The following is a 14180-nucleotide window of genomic DNA, read 5'->3' on the forward strand; positions in this document are numbered from 1 at the left end:
GATAAGGAAAGTTATCTAAAGGAAGTTTTTCTAGTTAGCACAGAAAAAGAATTGGCAGTGATGGTGTAGGGGGGAACAGTGGCCAAACTCTATATACTCAAATAATATCATACTTTTTTGGGGGGTCTTTTTGAGAAAGGGTCTCCCTGAAGACCCAGCTATCCCGGAACTCACTATATAGACCAGACTGGCCTTGAACTCAGAGAGATCAGCCTGCCTCTGCCTCCCAAGTGCTGGGATTAAAGGCATGCGCCACCATGCCCAACTACCATACACTTTAAGTGCAGCATTAAAACTTGTTTCTGAGGTTTTCCTTCCAATTTGGGTGTACTGATCATTAATCATATTAATCACATAACCAAATGTATGTATTTTAACATCGCCTAACTGAAAGGGTAAGTGCAGTGCCCACAAATTTCTGGGGAGGATTAAGGAATGATCCTTTTACTCTCTACTCAAAACACTAAAGGCAAGAAACCAAATCATTTATTTTAAGCAATCCAATTATCAACTCTGGTGATTTATCAGAAATTTATGTTTAGTGTGGTTTGTACCTAATTAAAAAGACAAACTGAAATAGACATGACTTCCCACTTATGCTCTGTTTTGTATTTTAACCATGTAAGTTATTTTTCCATACAAGACATGGTAGAACACACATTCTTCTGGAATACATTATTGTTTATTGTTTCAAGTGGATGGAATATATAAATTCCCATTGAGTAGTTTAGTGTGGCCCTGAATCACATACCAACAGGCTAAATGGAGACTTTATTTATATTTTGTGTATTTGTGTATTTACCATAAATCGTCTTAATAACAAACCCCAAACTTTCTTTTATGTCTTGGCCCAACTCAGCTGCTTAGTCCTTCCTTTGCATTGATAATATACAAGTGTAGCGCGCAAGGAGCCTTTCAAGTTGAAGAAATAAGGTGCTTTCTACTGAGTTACTAAAATCATTAAAATTTTATGTTGACTCTTGATGACTAGGAATCTGTCATCCGATGTAAAACATCAAAATGGCTAATAATAAACAGTATATGCTGACTGGGAACTGTGGTAGCTTTTAAGTTTCTCAGAAAGTTTCAATGTTTTATGGTTAGAAGAAACAACCACTGGTGCCACTAAAGGTGTTCCATTTCTGTAGCACCTGTACAGTGGAAATTTACAGGGTTTCTTTCACTATCAAGCAAGAGAATCTTACTACTCATAGAGGCAAAGATAGAGAAGAAACTGGAGAGAGATGTGTATATTAGTTCTAAAAGTGTGAAAATGTAATAAACACTTGGAAAAAAATCAGCAATTTCTTCTATATGCCTTGCTACAAACTCAAAAGGGAGCAAGATGGGTGTCTGATAAGCTAACACAGGGAAGCATCCACTGATAATGCCCATCACTGTACTTTAAACTTAAATTACACGAGTAGAAAAGTTATGCTTATTAATAGTTTAATGTATGAAGGAAACATCCAGATTTCTGAATATGAAGGTACATATCTCACATTAATTTAAGTCTACATAAAGTAGAGCCTCTATACTGACATATTGAAATTTACTTTCTGCTTAGCCTTTTCTGTTATGTAAACAATTGTACATTTATTTGCCATTCTAAAACTTCAGGATCAAGTTTACATAATTTCGCTAAATTTTCGTGTTTGCTCAGAAGCAGTTTACAGTACTAAAACCAACCAGCCAAAGAACAGCTTCAACAGAAAGTTATGTCCAAAGGGAAGAGGGAAAGAAAAAAGAAAAATGGTAAGAAAAATGCTAACTAAGGTAAAACAGATGATGATGATGGGGAATGGGCAGTCACAAATGTTCACAGAAAATAGGTCAGTTAGTAAGTTCTTCTGCAAAAAGCCTACACACTTCAGTCAAGCACATCAGTAGAATGATTTGGGGGCATAAAAAAATGTTTTTCGGCCACTTGTGATTTCCTCTGAATGAAAGGAATCTGCAGGCTAAAAACCTGATCCTCAGCCAAGCTGGTTCATATGAACACTGTTCATGTGAGGTGTCCAGGGTCCAGTCCACACCTATGAATATAGAGCATGCATTTTATTAAATACAGTTTCAACATATATTTGGGTTAAAATAAAACCCTTAAAAACTAATGAAGTATCTAATGACTAAAACAATTTCATTCAATCTGTAACATATAAGCAGGTACATATAATCAGTTAATCCCAACCCTTAGGAGGAAAAGGCAGAGGACAAGAGTTCAAGGCCATCCCTGGATACATACATAGTGCATCTCAAAGACAGTCTGAATAGCATGAGACCTAGTCTCAAAGAACTGAAGGGAGGAAAATATTGCAACATACTAGGAAATAAGAGGAAAAACCAGTAACATCATTTGCCCCCTTGCATTCCCTTGCAGTGCTAGAGACTAAACCCAGGGCCTTAAGAATATTAAGCACAGTCTATCACTAAACTATACCTCCTAGTCCCTAAAACACATTTATATGAAACTCATTACTTTAGCTGAGCATGGTAGCACATACCTTTAATCTCAGCATTTGGGAGGGAGAGGCAAGCGGCTCTCTGTGAGTTCAAGGCCAGCTTGGTCTACATAGCGAGTTCCAGGCCAGCTGGGGCTACAGGGAGATCCTGTCTCAAAAAGACCAAAAGTGTACATACACATACACATACACACACACACACACACACACACACACACACACACACACACACACACAGGGTCTTTTTGAGACAGGATCTCCCTGTAGCCCCAGCTGTCCTGGAACTCACTATGTAGACCAGGCTGGCCTTGAACTTAAGAGATCTGCCTGCCTCTTCCTCCCGAGTCCTGGGATTAAAGGCGTGCATCACCACACCTGGCTAGATAGTAAATTTTTAAAAAATTTTTTATTTATTTACTTATTATTTTTTTTCTTTTTGAGACAGGGTCTTCCCTGTAGCCCCACTGCCCTGGAACTCACTATGTAGACCAGGCTGGCCTCGAACTCACAAAAATCCACCTTCCTCTGCCTCCCAAGTGCTAGGATCAAAGGCGTGTACCACCACACCTGGCTTATTTATTTTTTAATGTGTATTAGTGTATTGCCTGCATGTGTATAAGTGCACCTGTGTTGTGCAATGCTTGAAGAGGTCATAAAAGGGTATCAGGTCCCCAGGAACTAGAGTTATTTGTTAGCTGCCATGTGGATGCTGGGAATTGAACCTGGGTCCTCTGTAAGAGCACTCAGTGTTCTTAACTGCTGAGCCATTTCTCCAGCCCCACATCATTAGTAAATATTAATGTTAGTAAATAATTTTATATGAAGATCACTTTGCAACTTAAATTCTTTATAATCCATACAGAATAATTTATAAAATGTTTTTACATAATTTTAGCCCTAACCTACTCCTTTAAGTACCATTTCTCATACACTTTTGCTGTATTCTGGCTGTGTTAGATCTTCAGTTTTCCCTACTGGCTGTACTCATCACACTCTCTTGCTACTATGGATCACCCATACTCTGTATTTCATGAACACTAAGTTGAAAAATCAATCTTACCGTTTGAGGACCATTATTTTCTGTGGAGCTTGACACCATCTTTATCAGTGAATTCCAAGAGGGGTCTGCAGCATGAGGGCCATTAAATATGGGTCCTCCAGTACCGTCAGGGATAGGTGCTACTGGAGGAATCATTGCATTCCCATATACAGAAAAAGGCATACCCTTAAAGAGGAGAAAAAAAAAGAGATTAACAATCAAGTCATTGTTTTCTTTTTCTTTGTCAGGCCCCTTACTGCCCCTCAATTCAACAATCTTGCAAGGGCTACACAGTGAGACCCTATCTCAGAAAACCAAAAAAGAAGTACTTGGAAGGCAAAAGCAGAACCACCAAAAGTCCGAGACCAGCTTGGTCTATCGAGACTCAGGATAGCTGGGGCTACACAGTAAAACCTCGTCACAAAATAAAAACAAAACAGGGGCTGAAGAGATCATTCGTCTGTTAAAAGCACTGGGTATTCTTACATAAGACCCAGGTTACAATCCCAGCACCCACATAACAGCTACAACTGACCATAACTAGACTCCAAGGGGATCTGATGCCCTCTTCTGTCCTTCAAGGTCAATTCACCAAATGGATGCACTTATTATGGTGTGGTGGCGCACGCCTTTAATCCCAGCACTCGGGAAGCAGAGGTGGGCAGGTCTCTGTAAGTTCAAGGCCAACCTGGTCTACATAGTGAGTTTCAGGCCAGCTGAGGCTAAAGGGAGAACCTGTCTCAAAAAGACCAAAAATGAAAACAAAAGCTACATTTCTCTACTGTTTATCCTGAACCCACTGTCACTTTATTTTACAAAAACAAAACAAAACCCCAAACAATCAAACAAAAGTCTTAAAACTGATTTTTAAAGTTTCAACTGACTTTGCTAGGCATGGTGGTGCAGGCCTTTATTCCTAGTACTTGGGAGGCAGAGGCAGGCAGATCTCTGTGAGTTCAAGGCCAGCCTGATCTACATGGCAAGTTCCAGGTCAGCTGGGGCTATAAGGAGACACTGTTTCACAAAGACAAAAAAGAAAAGAATAAACAAAAAAACGTAACCAAACAAAGAGTCTCCAAAACAACACTCCTCAAAATGACTGGGTTAACTAAATATTTCTACTGTAGTCAGATTTTGATCTATATTTGTAATCAAAGCCCTGTATAACTTCACAAATGCTTGGAGTGAGAGATGATTAGTAATAAGGAAAAAACTGAGGGCTAGGGAGATGGCTTGACAGTTAAAAGCACTTACTGCTCTTCCAAAGGACCTAGGTTCTAATCCCAACACCCACATGGTAGCTCCCAACCACCTGTAAGTCCAGTTCCAAGTGATCTGACATCCTCCTCTGGCCTCCATGGGTACCAGACATACATGTGGTACTCAGGTACATAAAGAAATCTTGGAAAAAATAAAAGAAATTATAAAAATGCTTATTTAAATTACCCCAACTTTTGGAAAGTCCATGTATCCTGCAGGAACATGCTGATGGAATGTACCAGAAGGAGTTACAATTCCTGTACTATCTCGTTCCATTGCTTGATGCTGGGAAAACACTCCTGGATCAGACATTGGCCTATGAATCATAGGGTTTCCCATCCCAGGGTTACACCAGTCCACTTTGTCTTGAGGGAAGAGAAAGTCAAAAACAAAAGTTGACAATATTTAAAATCAAGAGATACTAAAAGAAAAAAATTTTATAATTTTGTAGCTAAATTTATATTGAACTGTAAATTCTTTCAGAATAGTATATTTTTAAATGTTTAAAGTCATATTTCCATGTTTATAGATGGTGATTTAATAGCTTAACAAAGTGTCATAAACACAACACAAGAAAATAAAAGCTAAGAAAAAATCCGATGAACTAAAAAATAATAACAGCAGCATTTAACTGGAAGAAATGACAAGAGAAGCATGCTTACAATAGAGGCAAGGTGGTGCACACCTGTGATTCCAGCATTTGGGAGGTGAAGGCAAAAGGATCAGGAGTTAAAGACTAGCCTCAGTTGCACAGTAAGTTCAAGGCCAGCCTGGGATACGTGAAACCCTGTCTCAAAAAATCTTAAGAAAATGGGAAAGATCATGTGAGACTGGAATTAAAAAAATGTGATTAAATAGTCAAACCAAAGCAATAGGAATACTGATCTTTGAAAATAATGATGAAAGTGGATTGAGTAAGATGTTATAGCTAAGTGAATAAACGTAATTTCCAATAAGGACAACACATCATACCTTGATTACCACCAATCCCTTCAAAGGACCAGATGCCACTATGTCCTACTGATGTGGACAAATTACTCCCAATAACAGATGGAGCTGAAGTTCCAGTTTGCCTGATACGTGCAGAACGTTCAGTCCCAATAGGGACTGGAACTTTCCTGTCCTGAGAGACATTGCTGGGCTTTTCAGACCCTAAGGGTACTGATGATGGGGCAGGAGATGGTGCACGAACTCCAGAGGATACTGACTGTGCAGGAGAATCTGGAGAAGAGATATTTTGAAATAGAATACGGTCATCTGTAGAATATCTAATTTTATAAAACCAAATCTTAAATTCTGAAGATATCTTAAACAAGTACTCCCTGAGGAAAGCTGAAATATCAGAATAATATTTTAAATTAATGTCTTGATTAGTATACAAAGAAATGGATCTCATTGTGACATTTCCATACATATGTCATTATACTTTATTCTTACTCCCAACTCCCCCTGCCACTATTCTTGTCCCTTTCTTCCCGCTAAGTAATTTTTCTTCTCAGAATAAGTGTTTAAGCTGAGCATGGTGGTGCACACTTGTAATCCCAGCACTCTGGGAGGTTGAAGAAAGAGTGTCTTCAAGTGCAAGGCCAGTCTAGGCTATAGCAAGACTCTTGTCTTTTAAAAGCCAAAAATAATATACAATACTCTATAGACATTAAAACCTGGTTAGAACTGGGGATGTAATTCAATTGTATAGTGTGTGTCTAGCATTGATGAGGTCCTGAACTCAGCTGACAGTACCATACATAGTACAAGTGCACAGGCACACACATGCAAGCTGTTAAATATCAAGGATGTCATGGTAAAATATGAAGATATTAATGATAATCATTAGTGGTCAAGTATTCATGAGATCAATCATTACACTAACTAATATTTAAATAAATCAATCTTAGGGCTGGAGAGATGGCTCAGTGGTTAAGAGCACTGGCTGCTCTTACAGAGGACCCAAGTTTGATTCCCAGGACCCACATGGCAGTTTACAACCATCTGTAACTCCAGTTCCAGAGAATCCAACACCATCTTCTGACCTCCAAGGGCACTGCATGACATGACACAGGTGCACTTACATACATGCAAGCAATACACTCATACATGAAAAATAAATATAATAGAAATATTAAATAAATTAATCTCTGATGCTAAAATATAAAGCCAGAACAATAAAAGTATGTTATTTAAATTATAATTAACAACACAAAAAATGTCAAGGAATATTACTGCCTGTACTGCCAATAGTGTCTTTCGTTGTTTTGTTTTTCCTGAGCTAGGGTCTTTAGGCCAGGCTGTTGCTAAACGCTCTAAGTAGCTAAAGATGACTTTAAACTTTTTCTTTTTTTTATGCATCTGAGTGTGGGGTATACAACCATGTGCATAAGAGTATGCATGCCATAGGATGTCAGGGACCAGGTTCTATCACTCTCCACCTTTTTCCTATGTGACAGGGCCACCCACTGAAATTAGTGCTAGGCTAGCAGCCAGTCAGTTCTAGGGAATTCTCTCCTGTCTCTGTTCCCCACAGTGCTGGGGTTACAGAAGAGTGTCTGCCATCCTCATGCTCACACAGCACCTGCCACACCATCTTTCCAGTCTGTGACTTTAAAGCTCTGATCTTTCTGTCTCTCCCTCCTAAGTGCTAGATGCTAGGATTAGAGGAATATGTCACCATACCTGGTTTATGTAGATTAAACCCAAGGTCTCATGTATCCTAGGCAAGCACTTTACCAATTTAACTACATACATCCCCAGCCCTCTCAAATTGTATTCTTTAAGAACAATTGCTTTTGGTATGTTATGATGAAAAAAAAAAAAATCAAAGAATTTGTATAGCTAACAATCTGCAAAACCTAGATTAAAGGAAAAAAAAATCAGTTGAGAGATAGCAATTCTCTAAAGAAGGTTATATACACTGACAAAATACTAATAGGAAGCAACACCTCACCATCCACATTTGTTTTATTCTATCTTGGTATTCCACAGAACATATTTTTGGTTATGACCATCTACACTTATTAAGACATATGGGTTCTGTTTGGTTTTGGTTTTAGTTTTTGAGACAGGGTCTGACAATGAGGTGCTGGCAGGTCTTCAACTTATATCCTTCTGCCTCGGCCTTCTGAGAGCTGGAATTATAGGCACATACCACACCTAGCTCAAGTTATGGTCTTTAACAGTGTGAATTTGAGAATACCCATTAGAAAATCAATCTTAACTACATTAAAAAGAAAAATTAAAAGCAAACAAAATTATGTACTATGTGAAAATTGAAATATTAAGCACACTATTTATTTATTTGTTTTTTATGCAGGGTCTCCCTGTAGCCCAGGATGGCCCTGAACTCATAGAGGTCTACCTACCCTTTGCCTCCCAGTGCTGGAATTAAAAGTGTATGTCACCATAGTCAGCTAGGCACATAATTTAAACAAGGTAGGAGGGCCTGGTGGTACCTGTAAATTGTGACTCAAAAGACTGTGGGAGGAAGACCACTTGTTCTAGGTATGCCTGGGAAACAATGTGAGTTCAAGGCCAACTGGGCAACTTATTGAGGCTATATATCAAAAAACAAAGGAAAGGGGGTCTAGGATTGCAGGTCCATGGCAGACACCTTGACTACCTTTTATGAGGCCTAGGTTTAATCTCTAAATCTCTATCATTTTCCAAAGCAAAACACAATACAACAAAAAGGAGGACATGTGCCTATTTTTGTAATGTTCAGCTTCTAGTCTGCTTAAAGCATTTTATACATTTCTGTGTTGTGACTGCTGATGTTTTAAAAGAATATAGTACTGACCAGAGGATGAGTCTCCTTTGCTGTGCTGGTTAGGTAGATGAGACTGGTGGCCAAAAGCATCTGGCATTTACAGAAACATGTGTTTGTCCTAGAGATAGGTTCACATTACAGCCCAGGTTGCCTTGGAATTCACCAAATAGCCCCAGGCTGACCTTAAAACTCACAGCAATTCTCTGGCCTCAAGTCTCCAAAGTGGTTGGAATCACAGCTGCCCAGTTTGATAGTCACACTTTGTGAAGGTAGACTCTTTCTGCTGTTTAGTTGTAATTAAGAAAGTTAAAAAGCTAGAATCTCTTATATTACTGAGATTGTCAAGAGTTAGAAATTATATTCTTACAGTATTAAAATTATGGTGAAGTTAGGAAGTTAAAAACCCCAATATTAAGAGCTAGAGGCAGTAGCACATGCCTATAATTCCAGCACTTGCAAGGTAGAAGCTGGTAAGTTCAAGGTCATCATTGGCTACATTGTGTACGTGAGGACAGCCTGACAAATGAGAGCCTGTCTTGAACAAACTAACCAATAACAAGCAAATATACACTGGGAGAAACTTAAAACTCTCAGTTTTTAAGAAAACAAATATGACTTTTTCTTTTGGAATATATACCACTCACCATTTGATGCTGATGAACATGGAGTCAACAAACTAAGTGGGGAGAAATGCTGTCTGTTGAAGTTGGCAGCTGCAGGTGCTCCTCCAAGAGGTGCTCCAGGTCCATACATCTGACCTCCTGAAAGGTTTGAGGCAAAGTTTCCCAAATGTGTAGAAGAAGGTGTTACAGAACCATATGGTGAATCCATGTTGACAATACCTATAATGTAGAAGACCATCATTATTTACAATAGTTACCCCTAGAAGAAATAACTGAACAAAGCTAAAATTCTAAGAGTGAAAATACATCTAAAGCTATTTTAATTTTTACAGAAAAAAAAAAAGTTTTAAGGGGTAGCCTAAGCAGAACTCAGAATTGTGATCCTCCTGCCTCACCTTTTCAGCATATCCTACCAATATTTATGTTGTTTGAGTGTTTTGCCTGGATGTATATAAATGCAACAATGGCATGCATGGAATGTCCACAGAGGCTAGAAGAGGGGGCTGGATCCCTTAGAACTGGAGCTACAGATAGTTGTTAGTAGCCATGTGGATGCTAGGAGTCGAACTGAGGTCCTCTGCAAGAGTGGTAAATGCTTTAAACTGCCGAGCCATCTCTCCAGCTCCTTTTTGTGATTTTAAAGAACTTAAAAATTGGCTGGGCATGGTGACCCATACCTTTAATACTGGAAGGCAGAGGCAGGTAGATCTCTGTGAGTTCAAAGCCAGCCTAATCTATATAGATAGTGAGTTCCAGGCCAGCTGGGGGTACAGGGAGACCCTGTCTCAAAAAGACAAAAAATAAATAAATTCATTAAAATTATAAGTTTGTGGAGACACGTGCCTGTAATCTCAGCACTCTGAGTTTGAAGGCCTGCCTAGTCTACCACGTAGCAAGTCCCATGGCTACATAGTGAGACCCTGTCTCAAAAAATAAAATAAAACAAAATCAAATCAAATAAATCAACTTTTCCAGTTGATAAAGGCCTGTAAGCCCAGCCATTTGGGAACCTAACAGGCAGGAAGATAAAAAACTCAAGACCTGCTTGGCAATTTAGTGATACTGTATCAAAATGGGGGGGCAGGGGGAGGGAAGGGGTTATGGCTCAGTGGCTAAGCACACTGGCTGTTCTTGCAGAAGACCCAGGTTCGAATCCCAGCACCCACATGACAGCTAACAACTATCCATAATTCCAGTTCCAAGGGACCAGATGCCCTGTCTTCGGTGGGCAATGTACAACACAGGTGCACTTGTAAACATACAGTACACACATACACATAAAATAAAAATACAGCAAAAAATTTAGGAAAAAAAATAGGGGTGTGGGGGAGAGGGAGAGGAACTCAAGACCTCAAGAGCCATACCCCTAGCTGATGATAGCCACTGGGAGAGGTAAAGCCATTTTTCTTTAGGGGTGTGGACACTGGTAGGTTGTATATGCTCTAGGGATGGCCTATGCTGACCCTGTATGTAGGCATGCACTAAACAGATTCAGAGGGGCATTTACTTAAAAAAAGGAAGAAAGCAGTGGTACACGCCTTTAATCCCAGCACTCAGAAGGTGGATCTCTGTGAGATCAGGGCCTGGTCTACATAGAAAGTTGCAGGTCAGCTGGGGTACAGAATACTCTGTCTCAAAATAACAAAACAAACAGCACTCAGGAAGCAGAGGGAGGTGGCTCTCTGTGAGTTCATGGCCAGCCTGGTCTACATAGTGAGTTCCAGACCAGCTGCAGCTACAGGAGACCATGTCCCAAAAGACCAAAACAAGCAACAACAACAACAACAAAAAAACCAAAAAAGAAACAAAAGGGGCATGACATGAAGTTAGGAAGGAGAAATGGGGGTACATAAATACACATTGCATACAGACACAAAATTCTCAAAGATTAAAAACATCTAAAATATCAAATCAAATCAATATGTAGACAAGGGATGCAGCTCAGTGGCAGAGTGTTTGCTAAGCAGGTAATACTGTTCTGTGGTTAATCCCCGGTACCACTAAGGGGTGGGGATGGGGTCCTAAGTCTAAAATCTAAATAATGATATTACATGCACACACACACACGTTAGTAAAGCAAAGAAAAAAAACTATATATAGAACACAAAATACACTAAAAATAGAACTGAAAACTGGGATTTAGAATATGGCTTTAAATTAAAAATGTTTCTTGTTTCTTAAGCAATAATAAGGATGAATATTTTAACTCCAAATGAGACCTGCACCTAGCAATACTGTTCTTTGACAGACTTCATTACACTTTAGTTATTAACATGACTGTCCCAAACTGCACATTTTTCTTCTGATACCCCCCTTTTACTTTCCTTTTTTTTGAGACAGGGTCTCCTTGTAGCCCCAGCTAGCCTAAAACTCACTATGTAGACCAGCCTGACCTCAAACTCACAGAGATCACCTGCCTCTGCCGCCCAAGAGCTGGGACTAAAGGCATGCACCACCTCACCAGCTTCCTATACCTTTTTTGGGGGGGAGGGGGCGGGGGGCGGGGTGAGACAGGTCTCCTTGTAGCACCAGCTGGCCTGGCACTCACTATGTAGACCAGGCTGGGTTTGAACTCACAGAAATCTGCCTGCCTCTGCCTCCTGAGTGCTGGGACTTCCTATACCTTTTTATAAATAAGAACTTAATGCCTAAATGAGCGTAGTGGCTCACACCTGTAATCCCAACATGTAAGAGGTTGAGGCAGGAAGAATATTGTGAGTCAAAGACAGCCAGGGCTAGGTCAGTTCAAACTTCAGCAGTGAAACCCTCCTCAAAAAACGTAACAACAAACATCTTTATTGTTTTGTTTTTAAAACAGGGAGGCCCAGAAATCATGATCATCCTGCCTCCACCTCATGAGCGCTTAGATTATAAGAGTACAGGTATGCACCACCACAACTAGTTCCAATTCTTAATTTTTATCCTTTATAAATAAATCATCATATTTTTGGAAAAGTCAGTGTTTTGCACTAAATTCCAATTGTCATGAAAAAAAATTTTAAGCCAGGCATGGTGCTATACAGCATGCCTACACTCCCAGCACTCCAGACACAGGGACAGGAGGATTGCTACAAGTTTCAGCACAGATTGGTCTACATAGTGACTTTTAAGTCACCTAGGGCTAAATATGGGGACTTGACTTAAAAAAAAAACAAAAAAACAAACTAAAAGAATTCACCCAAAACATAAAACCAGGCAGTGGTACATATCTGAAATCCTAGCACTTGGTAGGTGAAAGGAGGATTATTAGTTCACAGTCATCTTTGGCTGCATAGTAGGTTGGAGGCCAGTGTGGAATACAAGAGAAATACAAGAGATCCTACCCTGAGACCCACAAACCCCAATCAAAACAAACAACTTGGAAAAATTGTAAATATTTTAGGTTCGACGGGTCACATGGTGTGCCCCAATTACTCATTCTATCACAGTGTGAAAGCAGCCAACATAGTGTGAGAATGAGAGAATGTGACTGAGTAACACTTAACTCATGAACCCAGGGTTTGGTGGCCTAGCACTTGAGAGGTAGAAGCATGGCCAGGCATGGATGGTATGCTATAGTTTCAGTCACTTGTAAGACTGAGACAGACCACTAGAACCTAGGATTTTAAAACCAGGATCAGTCATACAGTAAGATTCTGCCTCAAATAAAATAATAAAATAATTAATCAATTAATTAATTGGACATGGGGTGCATACTTGTAATCTGAGCACTAAAGAGGCAGAAAGATTATTACAAATATGAGGCCAGCCTAGGTTACATAGTGAGTTCAAGGATAGTTTGGGCTACAAAAATCAAAATAAAGTCAGGCCCTGGTGATTCAAACCTATAATCTAATCCCAGTACATGAGAGGCTTAAGAGGAAGATTACATCACTTTTCAGTCTTTGGGCTAAGATCAAGGGTAGGAAGAAGGATCACTGTGAAGACTCAGACTAGATTGGGCTACATAGTGAATGCCAGGCTTGCCTGGAGACCTTGTCTCAAGAAACAAAAACCAGGGCTGGAAAGATGGTTTAACAGTTTAAGAGTATGTACTACTCTTGCAGAAGACTAAAGTTCAGTTCTCAGCACCCATGTCAGGTGGCCCACAACTACCTGTAAATCCAGATCTAAAGCATCTGACACCCTCCTTCTGGACTCTGAGGATATTACACTCACATGCTAATACTCACACGAACACACACACATACACATAATTAAAAATGAAAATAAAATCTTAATAAAAAACCACCCCAAATTAAAACAAAAAATATTCTTTAATGTAAAAATAGGCACCAGACCAGATTAAAAGTAGATCACAGACATGGTGTGTCAATCTCTCACGTGGACTGTTTTTAATTACTTGAACCATTCACAATAGTTCCACCTTCTTAAGACAGGGTCTTCATAAGGTCTGGAGGCTGGCCTGTAGCTCAGTATGTAGCCAAAGATGACCCTGAACTTCTGATTCTTCTGCCTCCACTTCCCAAGTGCTAGAATTCCAAACGTGAACCACCACGCCCAGTTTTAAAAAGTACAACTCTAAATGTAATTTGGCAACCTGCACTGGATCCTAAAATGGGAAAAAATATCTGAAAACTGGAGAAATCTGCAGCAACCAACTAATATTACCAAATACTAATTTCTTCATTTTGGTAAATATACCATGGTCACCTAAGATTTTACACAAGAAGAAACTAGAATTTCTCTTTCATAAATCTAACAATAATTCCAAGGAAAAAGTTAAAAAAGCAATAGCTTACAGTTAGAAGATCTTTAGATCCTCTATAAAACAGTGCAGTCCAAAAGAACTTCCCTTGAAAATAGAAATGTTCTGTTTTGTTATCCAATGTAGTAGTCATTAGCTATAAGTACTTATTAGATACCTGAAATATGACCAGCCTGAGTAAGAGGATTTTTGTTTGCTTTGAGACAAGGTCTCCTGTTAGTTGAGGTGGCTGAAAATGACCCTGAACTCTTGATTCTCCAATTACCACCTCCCAAAGGCTGGTAACACACACACACACACACACACACACACACACACACACACACAC

The 14180-nt window shown here is 39.4% G+C and overlaps 1 protein-coding gene across 6 annotated transcripts in view; it reads right to left on the minus strand.

Moving 5' to 3' along the window:
• Positions 1-1432: 1432 nt before the first annotated feature.
• Ankrd17 (ankyrin repeat domain 17) overlaps positions 1433-14180 on the minus strand; it is a 172434-nt gene continuing 159686 nt past the window's right edge. For all 6 annotated transcript variants that reach the window (XM_029568537.1, XM_017800736.2, XM_017800734.2 and 3 more), the window contains 5 exons: positions 9166-9363; positions 5734-5982; positions 4948-5126; positions 3523-3687; positions 1433-2036 (listed from right to left, as the gene is read on the minus strand). In XM_029568537.1, the coding sequence (XP_029424397.1) occupies positions 1977-2036; positions 3523-3687; positions 4948-5126; positions 5734-5982; positions 9166-9363 (851 nt within the window). In that variant the 3' untranslated portion in view covers positions 1433-1976. The remainder of the gene's footprint in view (positions 2037-3522; positions 3688-4947; positions 5127-5733; positions 5983-9165; positions 9364-14180) is intronic.

This window comes from Nannospalax galili, unplaced genomic scaffold (assembly GCF_000622305.1).
Source record: "Nannospalax galili isolate Female #2095 unplaced genomic scaffold, S.galili_v1.0 scaffold800, whole genome shotgun sequence".
In the NCBI taxonomy this organism is placed as follows: Eukaryota; Metazoa; Chordata; class Mammalia; order Rodentia; family Spalacidae; genus Nannospalax; species Nannospalax galili.